The sequence below is a fragment of the Mauremys reevesii genome, linkage group 11 (genome assembly GCF_016161935.1).
Source record: "Mauremys reevesii isolate NIE-2019 linkage group 11, ASM1616193v1, whole genome shotgun sequence".
NCBI classification, from domain to species: Eukaryota; Metazoa; Chordata; order Testudines; family Geoemydidae; genus Mauremys; species Mauremys reevesii.
The window spans coordinates 41,367,806-41,388,558 of NC_052633.1; the positions used below are offsets into that span (position 1 = coordinate 41,367,806).

Consider the following 20,753-nt stretch of genomic DNA (forward strand, 5'->3'; position numbering starts at 1 on the left):
CAAAACGAGATATATATTCATTCTCTCTCTCTCTCTAACACACACCATTTATTCCTAAACTATTTGATTGCATCTGTACAAGTACTTGTATTTCTATGTGTAGCACTTTGAATATATTTTCCAAGCATTCTATGAGAGCTCTCCTTTTTGAGAATACTGATTGTGTTAAACACTGTACTCTCCTAACAATGCAATTCTTCATGATGTCATACAATAACTATGATAAATATTTTCTATAGGATGGTAGTGGCTTTCATAATGGGCGAGCACAGAACTGCATTTAATAAGTAACTCATTAGGTAGCTCAAGAATTAAATACTTCTGTTTACAGTGTGTTCTTTACTTTCTAATATTACATTGTACTTTGAATTTCTTTTGTGCTAAATGTCCACTTCATTTTGCAAAGTGAGCTCAATTAACAATCTTAAGCTACTGCATTTTAGAAAAAGACTTGATGTGCAGATAGAGATCTTATGTCACTGCTGGTGTCTGCAGAATTGTCTACTACCCTGTGAATCCAGCTGTTTGCTACCAAATGTCCATGCCAGGGGGTCCTTATCTTCATCAGTTCAGGCAATATCTACACTATAAGGACTATAGGAGCACAGCTACAGCACCATGGCTGTGCTGCCATAACCCTGTTGCATAGACACACCCTACAGGGACGGAAGGGTTTTTTTCCATCACTGTAGGAACTCCAGCTCCCTGAGTGACAACAGCTAGGTCAACCAAAAGCATTATTCCATTGACCTAGTTGTGTCTGCATGCGGGGTTAGGTTGGCGTAGCTACAGCGCTCACCCCTGAGCAATGGTAGCTATGTCGACCTAAGTTTTAAGTGTAGACCAGGCTTCAGTCTCAGCCAGGGAAACAAAATTTCTATAGGCATATTAAATGTCCAGAATCGCTGCGAAAATGTTATCAGTAGTGGTTTGATCATAAAACTGTTACATCAAGGAAACTGCTCATGTGTAAGTAGGAACATTCACATGAGTAAGGAGTACTTGTGTGAGTAATGACTTGAAAGTTCTGTACTTAATGGCCAGACTTCCTGAAGAACCTATTCAGTCAAGTGAGTAACTTTAAACACGGTGTCAAGTATCAGGTGGGTAGCCGTGTTGGTCTGTATCCACAAAAAACAACAAGGAGTCCAGTGGCACCTTAAAGACTAACATCTGTAGAAGTGGGTTTTTTACCCACGAAAGCTTATGCCCAAATAAATCTGTTAGTCTTTAAGGTGCCATCAGACTCCTTGTTGTTTTAAATACGGTGAAAGTTGCCATTACTGTTTTGAATAAGAAGAATATTCCTAAATCAAGTTCTTACCAAATGCTACAAGGTAAGTCAAACTTTGGCTCATAATGATTCTGTGAAGTGAAGAAGGATGGTCTACTGGAGGAGTCACTGGACTCAGATCTGGATTCAGTTCCCTTTTCTGCCACAGACTACCTGTGTGACCTAGGGCAAGTCATCTGATCTACCCTGTGCCTCAAGGAAGAAGAGAAACTTTTACAATTTCTTGAGTACACATGGGTTTGAACTACTTTTAATATATGGGGTCAGCTTGCTGTTTGTTTTTGCACTTCTGTATTCTTACCTGGCTACTAGCTGTCGTAGCAGAATCATTACGCCCAGTTAATGGAAACTCTTTTGTACTCATTCTGGAGCTTAGATCATTTGCCTGATGCAATGGAGTGGCTCTATCTGAATAAATATATAGTTATCCAATGGACTTCTGTGGCATTAGGACAAACCTATAAAAAGAGGATCTCTAACAAAAGGGACACAACCATCTGGAAACCAGTTTATTAAACAAGTTTAAAAGTACCTTCAGTATAACACCTGCTCTGAGTCCTCTCTGCCAATTTTTGTAACTTTAGTCATATTTTTTAAAAAACAAGCCAAAAAACCTCCACCAAAACCCTCAAGTGTTTGTGTGGTAGACCTGTAGAAACCAAGAAAAATATCTACCCATTTAGACTCAGTGCTGTGAAAAGAACTTGGTAAGCAAATTTGAAAAAAAATGAATTAAAAATCCTTTTGCTCATCCACTTAATCCTTCTAAGTGTTGTACCAAAGGTGGTTTAAAATGAGGTTTTATGCACTTTTTTCAAAGTTGTTGATATCCCATTAGGTGAACCTCCCCACTCCTAGCCCTAGGACTGTGGTGCAGTGTGGGGGAAAACTTTACTGCCTGCCCTTCACATTACAGAAAGTTTGAACAGCCTGCCAAACTCTTTGCAAACCCAGGAGGCACTCTGATCGTATGCTTGCAGATCTGTGATTAGAAGAGAATGGGTTAATGCTGACCTAAGCTGCTGCCATTCACCATGGAAGGGGTGAGGGGGTGGTGGCTTCTGGTTTCAATAGAGTGGACTGCAGATTTTTGGGATGGAAGATTAAGGAAGTTGTCCCATGGAATTGTGGGATAACTCATGGGGCACAAATTAAACGGGGCAGTGTCTACACTGCAAAGTAATAGGGCTCAGACCCTGGATCCTGGCTAGGCTTGAGCTCGGACGCTCTAGCCCTGCAGGGTCCCGGGACCCTGGGTCCAAGCCCTGAGTTAGTGCAGTTGCAGTGTGGACGCAAGGGAGGGGTTAGGTTTGAGCCTGGGCTCAAACAGAGGCTTACGTTGCAGTGTAGACATACCATTAGAGGCCTTCATGGTGACTAAAATGAAGTGTGGAAGCCCGACATAAGCTAAAAACTACATTTTCTTGCTTTTTAAAGAACAGAAATAGCTCCTATGTGTAACTGTCTGGGAGGCACTGTAAGAAATACTCTTAAAATTTTAAGTTAAAAATAAGAAAATAACCTTGGAAAAGGAGGTCTGGGGCTTAAGATTCTAGTTACCTTCATGAATGTGTACAACTGTCTTCCCTGCAACCTATTGCAGACTGTATGACTTGGTAGTGCTGCTGCTTCTGGCCACATCATCTGCTCACTGCTGATGTACTTGTCTACTAAGTCATTTCCTTTTACTTGTTTTCTTTAGCTGTGAGCCTGCTTCCTCCACTCACTTGGCTATGTAGTCTCTACCTTGAGCTCCACACTTTACTCCCTTTTCACCACTCTTCCTCTCTGTCTAATGCATTTTCCAATCCTAGAGTTTCTTTACATCAGTTTTCTCTGTTCCTGTGCTGCCAAGGGCCTTTTGAGAAAAACAGGGAGGGTACAGGCTCATTATTCTACAGTGGATTTGTTCTTTCATTTTAATTCCAACTTGCATGCCAAACCTGTTCTTCTCTGTGATCTACTCGCATGCCTTCTACCTTGTATATGGTCCACCATTGCTCCCTGTGGGATCATGACTCTGACAATTCCCTCCCTCCAGAAGAAACGATTGGCATCATGGTATCAATCTCCTGGCCAGCTTCCCCTTAATAGTTCCCATCTTCAAAACAGGTTCCGTTGCCCAAGGTTTATGTAAATTGTAAACTTTTGTGTGTGTAAACTATTCTAGTCTCGTATTTCACTTGGGAAGTTATTAATAACAAAAATGATATAGCAAAATAGAACTGCTGTCTTTCTAGACTGTCCTGTTTTGCTTTTCTTATAGAAAGAAATTCAAGCCATGAGTCAATGCAATCATCCCAATATAGTGACCTATTACACGTCTTTTGTGGTTAAGGATGAACTCTGGCTGGTTATGAAGTTACTGAGTGGAGGTAAGTTCCTGATTTCTTTGCTTGAGCTTGTTTAACTTCAAGATGATGTATTTGCATATGCACATTCTTTGTATTAATTCATCCAGTCCAAATACCTCCTTTTGTGGGGAAGAGGAAAGTAGAGGAACACACTGGCTCAATGGCATAACAGGGATGCTGCTTTTTTAATGTACATTATTCAGGCTGTGTGAGTAAACATGCACTTTTGCCAGATCTAATCAGTTCTATTGTCATTTTTTTTTCTTGAGCATTAAATTCATTTAATTATCTAAAATAAGAGTAAACAAGCCACTGCAGATTCTATTTCCCTCATCCTGTCCCTCACCAAGAGAAGGACCAATACTATTTCATGCATATTAGGCCTGAAGCGAAAGTTGTCTGTTTTCTCTGCTGTATCACGTTTTTTTTTTGGGTTTTTTTGTTTTTTTTTTGGACTGGATGTTTAAAAAGATTCCCACAGCTTGCATGATTATTGTGGACAATATGAAAACTTAATCATAGTCATCTTTGGGGGGGGGAAAGACAGAAAACTCCATGTATTTGCAGTTGGGAAACCAATTTTTTCCTTGCTGGCAAATAATTTTCTATATCTTCGTGTGTTACTAAATGTAACACAAGATCTCCAAGATCTGTTCTGATGGCAGCAGATGACTAGTGCACTTCTATGGTCAGAAAACAAATGTTGAAAATCTGCCTAAAATAACAGTTTACTTGGGCTTCACTGAAATGGAGAAAATATTAAGCAATAATATGAAATATCTTTGTTGGCCAACAGTTAATGACTAGCTAGAGCAGCTGAGGACACAAAATGAAGCCAAATGATCATTAATACCCTAGCTAGTCACTGTCAGGAAATGCCTAGCTGAAAAGACAATGTCACTATTGAAAACTGTTGACATTAATTAAAAACAAAAGCTTTGTTTTGAAAAGTGATACATCACAGTGCATGTTGCTGAGGCCGCAGCGCTCTCCTTAGAATACTTTTCATTACTATGCACAATTTTCATTTCCAGTTCTGCAGCTGGATTGCTGTAGGCATGGGATTTGGCCCACATGGATCTGAGTTCAGAATTGGGACCTTGGATGGAAACTCTTGAGGGCAGGAAACATGTTCTAGTCTGTTTTGTGAAGTGTTTGTGTAAACTTTCAATGTATTGAAATGTATAACAACAATAGGGTAATAAATAAGTAAGCAGAAAGTTGAATGTTAGCTTTTTTTTAAACCAAATGATGTTTTTGAGCAATGTGTGCACTTTATTCAAACAGCTGGTAGTTGAGGGTCTCTGTGCGAGCATACCAAGATTTTTAAATTGAAGCAGAATAGCTTAATAGGAGTAAAGAAGTGTAAATATTAAAATGTAGGAACTAATAGAGACCAGATTTTCTGATATCTCAATAATCACTGTGGTAAGACTGCTCAAACAGGTTGTTTGACTTGTTTTCCCTCCCCTTCACCTCACCCCCCATGGAAATCCGGCTTTTCAATTTAGGTTCAATGCTGGATATAATAAAGTATATCATCAACAGAGGGGAACACAAGAATGGTGTCCTTGAAGAATCTATCATAGCAACAATTCTTAAAGAAGTTTTGGAAGGCTTAGATTATCTACACAGGAATGGGCAAATTCACAGGTAGGAGCATGTATTCAGTGAATTGTATTCTTAATTTGCATTAATAGTCTTCACTATGGCTGACACTGGTCAATCCTAATAGGTTGGTTAATTGATGCTTTCCACCAAATACACCTCTACCTTGGTATAACGCTGTTCTTGGGAGCCAAAAAATCTTACCGCATTATAGGTGAAACCATGTTATAGTGAACTTGTTTTGATTCACCGGAGTGCGCAGCCCCACCCCCCGGAGCACTGCTTTACTGCGTTTATATCCAAATTCGTGTTATATCGGGTGGCGTTATATCGAGGTAGTGGTGTATTAAAGGACTATGTTCGATAATTCTTGGTGGCAGATAGCACTGTTTAGGCAGCTGGTGTACCTTGACTGGCTTATCATTGTTATCTTGTACTGTGTGTCTGTATCCAACTGTTGTCTTCTCTTCTACATAAATTGCGAGCTCTTTGGGGCTTAGACCCTCTTTTTGTTATGTTTGCATGGTGCATAGTGCAATAGAGGCCTGATTTGGGCCCCCTCTGACTTAATATAAACCTACTTTGAAGGACCCATGAACACCTTTTGGACTTGTTTTAAAAAAAATAAAAAAATTGTATCTTAGTAAATGCCCACTTTTCATCTACTTTCCCCGCTGACTCCTAAGGTATAGATCACATGTAATTTTATATTTCGTCCATTCACTCAGACTACTCTATATGACTGCTATAGTGATATACACCTCTACCCTGATAAAACGCGACCCGATATAATACGAATTCTGCTATAACATGGAGAAGCAGTGCGCTGGGGGGGGCTGTGCACTCCGGTGGATCAAAGCAAATTCGATATAACGCGGTTTCACCTATAACGTGGTAAGATTTTTTTTTTTTGGCTCCCAAGGATAGCGTTCTATCAAGGTAGAGGTGTACCGGTTATTTCCATGACTTGGAGTTTTGGTGTCAGAAGCACTATATCAGGCATTGGCAACCTTTCAGAAGTGGTGTGCTGAGGTCTTCATTTATTCCCTCTAATTTAAGGTTTTGTGTGCCAGTAAAATATTTTAACGTTTTTAGAAGCTCTCTTCCTATAAATCTATAATATATAACTAAACTATTGTTGTATGTAAGGTAAATAAGATTTTTTTAAATGTTTAAGAAACTTCATTTAAAATTAAATAAAAATGCAGAGCCCCCGGATGGTGGCCAGGACCCAGGCAGTGTGAGTGCTACTGAAAATCAGCTTGCGTGTCGCCTTTGGCACGCATGCCATAGGTTGCCTACCCCTGCACTATATGTTGACCTCATGAGTATTGTTGGTTAAGACAAGGTTGGCTTTAAGGATGATACTTTCAACAGTTTCTTTGCTTCATCCAGTAGTGTCTTTATTCTTTTAATTGTTTGCTTTCAAAAGGTGATCAATTAATACTGTAAAAAATGCCCTAAAATGGTACAGCACAGGCCCAATGCAATATTAGTTTGTTACTCTTAAGTAGCATGTTTCATCTTCAAACTGCTTTTTACAAATAAGCCCCCTCTTGTCAAATTAAGACATATTTTCCTCACCTAGAACCCATGTTTCTTGAATTCCAATCTACACCTTCAAAGGATGAGCCACAAACCTTAATTTGTTGCCCATGCTAACAGAAGAAGAGTCATTACAGTCTAATGCTCGCCCTTTCCTCTGGATTAGGAAGAGATTTTTCTCAGCTCTTTTTGTAATGGAATATAAGAAGCTTGAGAAGAGCTATTTGTTTGAGTCTCATTACAAAACCGAGTTGAGAAATAATTCTCTTAAATCATACAGCAGAAGCATGGAAGCATTGTTTACAGTAGAATCTTTTACATTCTTCTTGCCCAAATGGGTTGTCACTGATTTTTCCCTAGTAGACACTAAATTAAACAACTGAAGTTGCTGCTTCCAAAATGGCTAGAGTGTTTTTTGTTTTTCCCTTCACCACCACTTGCTTCACTATTAAAATATATCAGTGAGAAAAGTTAGTCAGTGACAGCAAATGCCAATTCTTTTCAGTAGATCCTAGGAAGATGGACGACTCAGATTCTTAATTTTTTTACTGTATGGTTATTGAAAGGAACATGTATTCTGTGCAGTTTAAATGGGTATAAATCTGTCATTTAAAAAATGCCCAATCCTATGAAGACTTAGGCACATGCTTTTGTTTTTAATTTTAAGAGTATGAATAGTGCCACTAGATGTGTGAATAAACTCACTGAATTCAATGTGAAGCATGAGTAGATGTCTTTGTAGGAGTGAGTTACAGCGTTTGATCTAGTCTGACCTCCTGTATATCACAGGCCACCAGCACCAGCTACATTAACCCCAATAACCAAAATGAGACCAAAGTATTACAGCCCATCTAAGAACCTTTTGTAAACCACCCACGCAGCACATTAGTCAGGTGTAAATTTCTTCTTCTTCTTCACTCCCTGTGGAGCATAAGGCGCCAACCACTCTCCTCCATTCATTTTGTTCTTGAGCGAGACAGCAGAGTTCATCCCACTTCATTCCCATACCTTTCATTTCCTCTTCAATAGTCCTTCGCCACGTCCCCAATGGTCTACCTCTCCTCCTTCTTCCTTGTGGTGTCCATCGTAGGGCAATACGAGGGTGTCTATCAGCATCCATTCTCAACACATGCCCCAGCCACCTCCATCTTCGTTGTTTAGCTTCATCCACTATATTGTTGATGCCCGTTAATCAGCTCACTTCAACATTGGTGATATGCTGCGGCCAATGTATGTTAAGAATTCGCCTAAGACACCTTCCTTCAAAGCCCCGAAGCCGACTTTCTATCTTCTTGTTGGTCCTCCATGTTTCCGCCGCATAGAGCAACACAGAGCGGACGTTCGACCTGTAGATCTCTACCTTGGTTTTCATTTGCAAGATGGTTGACCTCCAAATATTCTGAAGTCTATAGAATGCATTTGCTGCAAGACCGATTCTGGTAGATATCTCCTTCTGAATATTACCATCAGCCGATATGTAACTACCAAGATATTTGAAGTTGTTCTCCTCCTCCAATTCTACGTCACATAACACTGTCTTCGTCGAGCTGGCTGTTTTTACTTTCATTATTTTGCTCTTACCGGCATGGATATTAAGTCCTACGCACCTTGCTACTCTACCTACTCTATCAGTCTTCTCTTGGAGGTCCGTCTGAGAGCTTGAAATCAGGGCGATGTCATCCGCAAAGTCACAGTCTTCAGTATAACCAGAGGGTCCCCATGCGATCCCTCTTGGCCTATCTTCAGTGGCTTTCCGCATCACCCAATCTATGACCACAAGAAATAGAATGGGCGAAATAACGCACCCATGTCTAACTCCCGTTCTCACATGGAACCACTCGCTCTGCTGTCCTTCATGGCGAACACAACACTTATTGCCGGCATACATATCTTTGAAGATGTTAATCACTTTCGAAGGGAATCCATATTTTTTTTTTTAAGATATTCCAGAGAGATGGATGATGGACACTATCAAATGCCTTCTCGAAATCGAGATAATTAATGAACAGTGGCGAGTTCCATTCAAGAGATTGTTCCATTATCGTACGTAGTACAAATATCTGATCAACGCATCCTCTCCCACTTCTATATTCTGTTTGTTCTTCCCTCAAGATCTCTTCTACTGCTTGTCTTATTCTCTGTAACAGAACTCTGCAGAAAACCTTCCCGAGCACTGATAACAAGTTTATACCTCTCCAATTACCACACAAAGACAAATCACCCTTCTTTGGTAATTTCACGATGATACCTTTCTTCCATGCTTCAGGTACCTTCTCTTCTTCCCACACCTTGTTGAATAGCTCCTTTAGAATCCCGGCACTCGTATTCAGGTCGGCTTTTAGCATTTCTGCGGTTATTCTATCTTCACCTGGTGCCCTGTTTGCTTTTGTCTGTCTAATAGCCTCTTCTATCTCTCGCTCTATGATAGGCCCACATTCTACCTCCATCTGAAAACTCATTTCCTCTATTTGAACTACCTCTTCAGGATTTGATCTATTTAAAGTCTCTCTAAAATGCTCTGCCCATCGATTGATTTTGTTCTTTCTCTTCTATCAATATTCTCCCATTCTTTCCTCTAACCGCTGTTGACCTATTGCTGAACCCTCCTGTCAAAGTCCTCGTGATTCTATACACAGTTCTTGTGTCGCCCCGCGCGGCTGCTGACTGTGCCTCTCTTGACAGACTGGTAATATAATCCCTTTTGTCTTTTTGGGCACTTCTCTTCACAGCCTTGTTTTTCTCCCTATATTCTTTGTTCGCAGCTTTCTGTTGTTCCACGCAGCTTTTCTGTGCTCCAGTTAGCATGCGTAATTTTGCTGTCTTCCTCTCCTCAATGAGTTTCCATGTGTGATCTGAAATCCATACTTTCCGCTCTCTTCTCTTGTAGCCAAGCACTGTCTTGCTGGTCTCTACATATGCCTTCTCGAACTTGTCACAAAAAGTGTTTATATTACCAGTTTGCAAGTCATTTAGAAGTTGAAACTTTTTTGAGAGCTCCAATATGAACTGTGCCTTTACCGGTGGTTCTTCCAACTTCCTTGAGTCGAAAATTTGTTGCCCATAAACTTTCTTCATCTTTCTCAGTTTTATCTGAAGCTTGCTTAATACAAGATGATGGTCACCACCTACATCTGCACTTCTTGATACTCTAGTATCCAGCAGTGACCCTCTCCACTTCCGGTTGATTTGCAATGTGATCAATTTGGTTCCTGGTTTTCCCATCTGGTGGTATCCACGTCAGCTTGTGTATTGTCTTATGTTGGAAGATGCGAAGACTCCTATCGTCCAATGTTATGCACCTACTGAACAAGCTGAGGAGGAGGAAAAAGACTTGTTCTATATCAGACTTCAGGAAGAGATACTTAAGACCCCATGCCATGACATCCTGATTTTGATGGGCGACTTCAATGCTAAAGTTGGTTCCGGCAATGCCGGGTATGAAGCATGCATGGGGCGGGAAGGAGTTGGAGAGAGAAATGACAGGTGTAAATTTACAGTAAACTATTTAATCTCTTCCCATAAATTTGGTTAGAGCATTTTACAGAAGATTAAAGAAAGCAGTTTTATTTCTTTAAATTATTGGTGCAGTTAGGGCAGTTCCTCACTGTAGAATTTTTTGAAAAGTTTCATTGGATTGTTAGGTTGGAGACATCTAGGGCCAGCCTCTGCAGTGCTGTTAAGGTGCAGCTCCCTTGAGGTCATTGGAGTTGCGTCCATTTACATCAAAGCTGAATTTGGGTCCTTAGTTTCCATTCGAAATGGCTTTGGCTTGTGTTCTTACTGGTAAGATAAACTGTTCCCTTGCAGCTAGGAAACTGTATCTAGGGGAGGTGGTGGATTTGCTGTCACTTGGAGTATTTAAGACTAGATTTCTTTCTAAAAATATGATTTAATCCAGTTTCTGGGGGAAACTCTACGCACTGTGCAGGGGGGTTGGGCTGGATTGCCTTCTTAGTCTCTTCTGGCTTTGAAATCTGTGAATCCGCCTATCCCCTTCCTTCATGGGGCCCTAGGGAGAATAGGATTGCCTACCTTGCCTCAAGCTGAATTATTGCAGTTCTGCATTAAGATAATGACTTGTGCTCCAGCCAGTTGCCTGCATGAGTCAGGAAGGAATTTTTTTCCTGATGCACAACTAGCTAGATGTGTTCTGGGGTTTTTCCTGCTGTCCTCTGAAGCATCGGAGATTGGCCTCAGCTGGAGGTGGGATGAACTGGTGCTCTGAGGTTGTACAGAGCAGTCTTCTCTTAGATGAATGGCTGGTGTGTCTTTCTCTCATGGTCAGGGTTAAACTGAACTCCAGAGTTGGGATTGGGAAGGAATTTTCCCTCAAATCAAATTGGCAGGAACTTTGCAGGTTTTTTGCCTTCTGCTGCAGCATGGGCTTGCCTGCTAGCATCATCTGGGTCTCTCTCACCTAATCACTTCTCTGCTGTTGCTCTCCTGTTCTCTGCCTGTGGCATGCAACAGTTTAATCTCATGAGGACTGAAATGCTTTAGTCTAAAGTCATTGAGCTCAATATGGGGGTATTTGAGTGAAATTTTGTATCTCATACACTGGACATAGACCTAAATGGGTCCTTCTGGCATTAGACTCTGAAAGAATACAAGCTCAGTTTTGCATGTCTACTTGCTTTTATGTAAGCTAACAAAATCATGTCCCTTCCTTTTCCCCCCACACCTGCCTTTTATTTTAAACGTCAGTGGAGCATCTTTGCTACCTAGTTTCAGATCAGATAATCAACATATTTTGAGTGGTTGAACCTTTTACTAATTTTACATTTGTCTTATGAAGCTTTCTGTACAATAGCTATAATCACACATGAAATTTATTCAAAAAGTTAACACTCTTCTTGTGCATTATAGGGATTTGAAAGCTGGCAATATCCTTTTGGGTGAAGATGGCTCAGTACAAATAGCAGGTAATGATTATGACTGAGGCCTAACAGTTAGTCAAGGGGAAATGGAAATGAAGCTAAGTGATACCTTTTGAGATTTCCCCCCCCCCCCCGGAAATGCTGTAGTATCTCTTGGGCTACCAACTTCATAATGTGGGGGTGTCAGCTAAAAAAATGTGGTTCAATAGCCCAGTTTGAGACTACATGATCTCCAAAGCAACAATAAAGCATCTGAGCAGCATATATCCTAGTTGCCTTACAAGCCATACCAACAGTGTCCAAAAACCTATTTCCCTTTTTCCCAGCATCTTGTAACTATCCACATGCATGGGAGAATTTGTTATCCAGACTTAGCAATTCATGTTGATGTCCTCTGCATTATGTCATGAACTATATTTCTGTAAATTATTCTAATACATCATGGTGACTTTAAAGTCTACACTAAAATACAAGGGAGATGTTTTTACAGTGACCTTGGCCTCAGGTCTCTTCTTGAAGATGTGTAGAGAGATGTTTAAGAGAAAATGCCTCCCTTTCCACTTTTAACATCTCATTATTTCATGATGGACACTCCAATAATCTCTAAGGCCTCTTAACGATCAGGTTATAAAACACAGTAGTCATCTTAGTGGTGGTCTATCAACCAAATAAGTTGTTAATTTTCATGATTGCTAGCCACTAGGCTGCATAACTTTAGAAGAAGCTTTGAACATACCATGGGTTGTCCACATGACTTTTTTTGCATGTTTTTTTGTTTTTAAATAGAAGTTTACAAGGGCATTGAAATAACTCTGAACAGAGCAGAAACTATTAGTAGATTAGATATTGAGAGCAAGACACTAATCAGAAAAATGTTAGTTTTCAGTTTGTGAGCAAAAATCTCCTTTGAACTAAATAGAAGTAACATGTGGAGGTTTGATTCCCCCCCCCCCAAAATCTAATATTAAAATTAATGGGATATAAGTCTTCTGTGGCTTTTTCTATTAATGTTAAATTGAAATCAGAGGAAATAATAGGGCAGACTTATAGCTGTACCTGAAATCACATGGCTTCAAGTGTAGGACATATCAGGCAATTGCTGAGACACTGTGACTTTTCTAAAACACTAGTTCAAGTATTTGAGATCCACTCGTTTTTATAAAGGAATTACCCCAAACTCCATTCACATGATTGCATTAGATTAAAAAAAAAAAAAGTGGTCCCAATTGATTTGTTAACTTTTGGATACTCTGATTATACCTTTGATCCTATGAAGGTCAAGCAGTCCCTCTCATTAGTATTACTGTTCCTTACCAGGATTACCATATGTCTCTTTGGACAGTACATTGCTGCTTCTTGCTCTAGTTAGAATCCCTGTGATCAGTTCTGTCCCTTCCTGTCCTTGGCATTACTCTCAGTAAGTCCCTTCACTGCTGCAAAGTCATGCAGTACATCCAGAATTAAGGAAACTCCATGACTGTGTGGACATATGGCATGTATCCTGTGGCATGTGGTTTTTATGGCACACTTTCTAGCTAGAAGGCTATGCCACATCTTCACCTGGGGAGAATAATTGAATCTGAACTGTCTTTGCGAGTCCTTGCTGGTTCGGGCAGTTCGTATAATGTGATTTGTTGTAAATCCAGCAATAAATGAAAGCAGATATGCAAGATGAAAACATTTTAAGAGACTGAGTCATCAATTTTGATTTTTTTACAATCTATTTAAAAAAAAACTTATTCTATTTTTTCAACGTTGTGGGTGCTCTGTATTTTCAGTTTGTACGTATTTTTTTCTTTTAAAGTTATAAAAGGACACAATCAAAAATTGGTTTTCATTGAACACATTTTATGCCTCCCTTTGTTAACAATTACACCTCTGAGTACTATAATTAAAGGATTAGTTCCTGACCACAGTATTGGTGGCTTTGCATAATAAAATTCAGTTCAAAATGAGAAATATACAAAGACAAAATGGTTTATTGTTAAATTTGGTAAAGAATATTTGAAAGTGCACTTGCCCTTCAATAGTCTCGCTTTTTGCAAAGTGCTAACAAATATTGACATTCATTTGTGTATGACAAATAAGAAACAGAATCTATATGGACTTAATAGTGTGTTTAAATATTTAAGTAGGCTCAGTCCACTAGAATCGTCAAAGAAATTGAAGTGCGGAAAGAGATGTCTAGCCACAGACCCTGGGGTAGCGGAACAGAGTTGGCTAGGGGGAATGTAGCAAACTTTTTGTTGTGTGGTTTGGAATTTAAAAAAAGAAAGAAAAAAAGACCCAAACTTTTTTTTCCTCTTTCACTTCTCCTTTGTAGTGAATAGAAAGTTTTTCATCCTACTATTAACTAAATGGTTTTAAAATTATTACTGGCCCACAGTCCTATAGCCTATTAAATACCAATAAGATTGTAACATCTAGTGCCTTGTGCAAGAGATAATTGGTACTTCATCAATGTTTCAGCCTTCTAGGCTTGACTTGCCTAGAGAATATAAAAAAGCCATGAACTAAGTGAAGGAACAGAAAACCAAGTCGAGATAAGGAGCACACAGTAATGAACAATCCTCTCTTGTTATCACAATTGGAGACTGAGGGGGAACTGAAAGAAGGTATGGGCTATTTGGTAAAGTTTTTACTTTAGTCAGTAAAAGTGACAGTTCTGTTGTTCTCTTAGAGCATGCAGCTTTAGTAATCTAGGGAGAAGGTCTTTCATTTCCATTTCATACGTAGCTGTGGGTGCAAAACCCTTACATTTCACCAGGCAGCTCCTCCGCTGTTCATTGATGTGGCTGTGAATGACCACAGAACAGGTCGTGTTTAACCAGACCTTTTTCAGATGCTTTTGAGGCTGCCTCTTTTCAAAAATTTCAAAACAAAGGTACTTTTAGGCCCTATTCAATATTAATCTTAGTTCTAAGCCTGGGAAAGTAGCTGGGTCATGCAGAGTGTTGTGAAGGTTTCCATCTTTATTAAAAAGAAAAGGGTTAAAACTTGCCACCTAATTTTGATTTTAGAGAAGACTTCAGCCAAAACAGCATAGTTTAGAGCTCTGAGTACAACAGACACCATGACCCCTACATTCACCAGCATTTTACTACAGAGTAACCTCCTCTCAATTCAGGGAAATATTGGGATATTGGATACCACAGTGTAGTAAAAATTGGCAAGTACTGATTTAGTACAGATGACTCCCTCCCATCATCTACTATATAATAGACATGTCTAACAAATCTTTTTTATTTGCAAGAAAGAGTATAAAGTAGGTTTGCCTCTTGCTTTCCAACCTTAATCAGAAGGTTATGTTCTTCTAAAGGAACATAGTACACACAAACCTGTCTTTCTTACCAATCCATCTCAGTCCTGACCCCTGTCACTCCTGCTATCCTAGTCCTGAGGCTCTCATGACTTAAGGCTGGCAAATTGTGCCATATGGGCAACTGTTTATGAAGCATTAGATTGAGATGGCTGAACTATTTTCCTGTGTGATACAGATCACGTTCAATCTATTTCTTTTTTCCAGAATAAACATTTCAAAAGCTCCCAACTATGTGTCTTGCTCCAAAGTGACTTGGGCACATGAGCTTAATGCCTGTTGACTTTCTCCCTGCACTGTACTCAGTGAGACTTGGGGTCATCCATGCATATGCTGCTTTTGAAAATTGACTCCTCCTAAGTCACTTAAATACTTTGGAAAACCTTGCCACTAATGTATTAACTCACTGTATGTGTGAGGCTGTCCCAGTCCCACCATTCTTTCCACTTGCAAGGCTCTTAAGAAGCTTCATAAACACCAATAGTTAACTTCTCTTCCTTGGCAGCTGCTTGTACATTGCTACTGTCTCTTACCACGAATGTGTAACAGTTTGCTATCTAACTTCTTCAGTTTTGCCCACTTCCCTTTTCCCATTTGGTTAAGCGGCCTAACAATATAGGAAAATGTCAACGCTAAAGGCACATTATTGGGTTAGGACGTGGAAAGTTAAACCTCTCTGAACCTTTGAGTAAACAAACGGTATGTTTTGAAGGATCTATTACTGAGATACAAAGCTACTCAGTGAAGGAACGCTTTTTGGTATGACTTCTGTTCTTCTAGTTTCTCATCTATATATGACTTGTCAAACACTGCAGTCTCCTGCTAGTTTAATATACATTTGAAAGTCATTGATATCTGTGAAGTCATAAAATACAGAAAATACACTTATCTATTGGGCAGTATTTGGGTGATTATTATGAAGCTTTTGATTCTGGGTATTTTGTCTCTTGCCTTTGCCATTTGTAGAACATTGCAAAATATAAAATATGTATTAATAACGAGGCAGTAAATACAAATAGATGCATATAAATAAAATATTTTTTTTAAAATAGGTGGTACACAGACTTGAAGATAAAACAAATTTGGCCTGAAAAACAAAACTAAAACTCTCTCTCATCTGGATAACTCACTTCATGAAAAGTTAACGAATAAACCTAGAACTGAAATATAGATAACAACATCGTTCTTCATATTTCAGTACTCAGTGCGGAATTGCCTGGTTAGACAGAAGGACTGTGTTCAGAAGACATTACCTATTACAGAATATTGACAAGTCCCAAAGCAGCAACTCCTAACCTACAATGTTTTATATAAAACAAAAGTGCTTCATGCAGCAGGCCCAGATTCTCAAGGATCTTCCTTTAATCCTTACCAAACAAGTTGCAGGTCAGGTCCCTGAAAACATATTTAGATGGCAAACTTAAATGCATTGTTTTTTCTGTGTGTGGAGATATAGGAGGGAACCAAAAAAGACAATCTACTTGTAATCTACTTACTGGCGGGACACTTGATAATAGCTTTGTGGAGAGTAATGACAAAGTATCAATGACCAAACTCTAATTCCATTTTAAACCAAAGGTAAAATCCTAAATGCTGATCCCCATCAAGGTTAGTGGGGGAAATGAATGTGAGTGGGTCCAGGTTTGGTTCTGTAATGTCTCAAAGACCTACTTTAGTTATGTTGTTGTGAAAGCACAAAAATGCACAGCCACGTGCTGAGAAGACTGGGCTCAAGTGTGAGTAAACTCTTAAATTAAGGAGTGCATTCAAGTCCTATGAATCAATTTTAAAAAAGTAATTGTTAGGACAAGTTAAGAATTGCATGCTTAGAAAGGGGAATGCATAAGAGGCTGTGTTCTTAGCAGCAAGAAGCCCTTTAATGTTCTCTGTTCAAAAATGGTGTCTAATTGCAGGGTATATTAAGATACAGAACTCTGCAGTCCAGCATGAGAGCATCAAATGTTGCACTGATTTCACAAACTGTACGGATAATATAAAAATCCCAAATACTTGTAGGGAAAAAGACTGAACAATACAGCAGAAACAATCATGTTTATCTTCTGTTGCTGGTTTCTGACCAAGAATCTAGCTTTCTATTGCCCATGTTGCCTTACTTCATTCATGATTTTAATTGTCGTCTTTGTGGTCTCCAGAGGTCTTTGCAGATGAGTTTCCCCCCCCCTTTTTTTTTTAAACTTTATTAAAAATGAACAAGACCAGGAAGAAATGATAAATCAACAAGCCCAGAAAAAAGTAAGGAACCTTAGAAGTAGGGTACAATGATCCAAAAAATACAAATTTGAAAACTTGGTGGCTCAATTCCCTTTGAAGGCAAATGGAATGTAATCTAATACTCTTCATATATGCCAAAATTACTGGGCCAGTTGGAAATACTGCAGTCTTTTAAGATGAGAACAGCCATACTGGGTTAGACCAATGGTCCATCTAGCCCAGTATCCTGTCTTCTGATAGTGGACAGTGCCAGATGCTTCAGAGGGAATGAACAGAACGGGCAATTTTGAGTGATCTCAAAATGTTGTCCACTCCCATCTATTGGCAGTTTGGAGGTTTAGGGACACCCGGAGCATGTGTCCCTGACCATCTTGGCTAAATTGCCATTGATGGACTTATCCAGTTCTTTTTTTGAACTCAGTTATACTTCTGGCCTTCACAACATCCCATGGCAATAAATTCCCCATGTTGACGGTGTGTTGTGTGTTTGTTTTTTAACCTGATGTCTATTAAGATGACCTTAACAGAAGAATGTGAACTGAGGAAGATAAGGCGGCTGTTCTGTGTGTCTAACATTTTTGTGTAGTTTTGCCAGCTGTGAAAAGAGAACTCTTCAGCTAAATTTAGTTATACAAAAGATTTTATAATTGGACTCCTATTTGAAAATATACATTTTTTTTTTCTGTTTAATTTTGGTATGGGGGGGAAGGGTGAACTTTTAATTTAATTTTTTTTTAAATATGTGTTCCAGATTTTGGTGTTAGTGCCTTCTTAGCGACAGGAGGTGATGTTACCCGTAACAAAGTAAGAAAAACCTTTGTTGGTACCCCATGTTGGATGGCACCTGAAGTCATGGAACAGGTATCTTTATGACTAATTAAATGCACTTGTATCTTATGACTTTACATTTTAAAACACCACACTAAAACTTCTTTTTTTGCCCTGCAATAGGTGAGAGGTTATGATTTCAAGGCCGATATGTGGAGTTTTGGAATAACTGCCATTGAATTAGCAACAGGAGCTGCACCTTACCACAAATATCCTCCTATGAAAGTAATTACCCTTGGAAATTATGTATAATTTAGTGTTGCATAAGTAACATTCAGGTCTTTACATTAAAAGAGAAATGCTAGAAATTTCCTCAATCACTTGGGATTGCTCTACTTTTAGCTTATTAATAAACAGTCTTGTGTAGATTAAATGGGAGAGACAAGGTTGTCCAGACCATAGAACTGGAAGATGGGATCTCTGTATTGTTCCTTGCCCTGGTTCTGTGTGACTATGAGCAAGTTCTCATGTGCAGTTATCTGGAAAGTGGCTATGTCGTCGTAGAGCTCCATGTGGTAGCGCCTCTCTGACTTTAGATCAGATTTTGTTCAGATCACAAGTAATATATTTTTCTCTACAACTTCCAGCCCTTTGGGCACACCTGGTATGTAATGGTCAAATTCTGCATTTTTTGGCTTGCACATTCTCACCAGTAACAAAGATTCTCCAACCAGAAGTTAGCTAACAGTTCTGTTGAGGTGTGACCAGAAGAGGATTCACATTGCTTTTACCATAGCAGTAAAAAGTAGTTTTATCTTGGAAGCATGTCGATGCTAAAGTAATTGGTGTGTTCAGAGTCACTGCCTCGAGTGTGCATATGATGGAAGTAGAAGGGTGCCATTTTTAGTCACTTTTCTGATCATACTTTGTCAATTGTAAAATTAGGAAGATTGGTGGGGGGGGAGAGAGAGGGGCTTTGTAAGGTTCAGGGCATGTAAAGCACTCTGAATGACGGTATGGAATTGCAAATTCATTATTCTCAAAAATGGCAGAAAGCTGCAATAACTGACATTATTTTTGGCAAATGTAAGATTTTATGTGCTGACCTTAGAGTTCACTAAAAAATAATCTTAAATTGAGGGCTGCTCTGACACACATTCTCCACTACCTTTCATTCATAGAATCATAGGACTGGAAGGGACCTCGAGAGGTCATTTAGTCCAGTCCTCTGCACTCATGGCAGGACTAAGTATTATCTAGACCATCCCTGACAGGTGTTTGTTTAATCTTCTCTTAGAAATTTCCGATAATGGAGATTCCACAACCTCCCTGGGCAATTTATTCCAGTGCTTAACCACCCTGACAGGAAGTTTTTCTTAGTGTCCAACCTAAATCACCCTTGCCGCAATTTAAGGCCATTGCTTCTTGTCCTACTCTCAGAGGTTGATGATGATTTTTCTCCCTCCTCCTTAGAACAACCTTTTATGTACTTGAAAACTGTTATCATGACCCCTCTGTCGTCTCTTCTCCGGACTAAACAAACCCAATTTTTTCAATCTTACCTCATTGGTCATGTTTTCTAGACCATTAATAATTTTTGTTGCTCTTCTCTGGACTTTCACCAATTTGTCCACATCTTTCCTGAAATGTGGCACCGAGAACTGGACACAATACTCCAGTTGAGGCCCAATCAGCACAGAGTAGACTAGAAGAATTACTTCTTGTGTCTTGCTTACAACACTCCTTGTAATACTTCCCAGGATGATGGTTTTTTTTATTGCAACAGTGTTATACTGTTGACTCATATTTAGCTTGTGATCCACTATGACCCTCAGATCCCTTTCTGCAGTACTTCTTCCTGGGCAGTCATTTCCCATTTTGTTTCCCTTTTCCCATTTTATTAAATAGCATCACCATCCCTGAGGTTTACGTCAAAAGATTAAGAAGTCTTGAAGTTAGCTTGATCTTTGCTTTTCTGGGAAACGTTCTAGGGTGAATTTTAGTAGGGAACATTTTAAAAAGGAACATTTCTCAGATGAAAACTGAGGTAGTTACTGCTGTTTCATATTCTCCTTTAAAATTGCTAAATTACTTTTTAAATTCTTAAATGTTAATGTTCTGAACTTAGAGAAACTTTATAATTTCATTTCATTTGTTTTTAATATGCTTAAATTACAGCAACTGCTGAACATAGCAGTATTCCTACACAACCCTCTCAGGTCTACTACACTACTATTTGAGATCTACTTCTACTCTTAATTTGTGGATTCGACCTTAATAAATAAATTTTGTTGTGTATCATACTAAATACACAAAATTGAACTTCATCCACATTCACGGGGCAGCACTTGACTTTGGTGCACTGTGGGAAGCTATCCACCCAGTTCACTCCCCCCGCCTGCCCATTGGAATTGGATTTCACCCCAATGCATGCTGTGGTGGCAATGTGTGGTGTGGGTGGGTTGGTGGTGTGGCAGAGCGCGGGCGGGGGCCAGAACAAGCACAGTGGGGTGTGACCGCATAGTGCTCTGGGTCTGGGATGACACAGAGTGGCTGCGAACTTCAGGGATGCGTGAGGACACTTGAACTGACTGTGTGACCCTCCCCTCCCCTGAAGCGCCAGGACACAAGGGAGCACGAGCCCTGACTGTGCAGAAGCTCAAAGGTAGTGACTGTCGAAATGTCCAGGCCATCATAGATGGGCCGCGCGATGGGATTCCCAAACTGCGGTGGGGCTATAGATGGACTCACATCCT

At 39.6% G+C, this 20,753-nt stretch overlaps 1 protein-coding gene across 5 annotated transcripts in view; it reads left to right on the forward strand.

The window, feature by feature from the left end:
- The window catches only part of STK39 (serine/threonine kinase 39), a 180,347-nt gene that overhangs the window by 40,121 nt on the left and 119,473 nt on the right, over positions 1–20,753 (forward strand). For all 5 annotated transcript variants that reach the window (XM_039495666.1, XM_039495668.1, XM_039495665.1 and 2 more), the window contains exons 3-7: positions 3,561–3,669; positions 5,160–5,301; positions 11,668–11,723; positions 17,981–18,090; positions 18,181–18,282. In XM_039495666.1, coding sequence (XP_039351600.1) covers positions 3,561–3,669; positions 5,160–5,301; positions 11,668–11,723; positions 17,981–18,090; positions 18,181–18,282 — 519 coding nt within the window. The remainder of the gene's footprint in view (positions 1–3,560; positions 3,670–5,159; positions 5,302–11,667; positions 11,724–17,980; positions 18,091–18,180; positions 18,283–20,753) is intronic.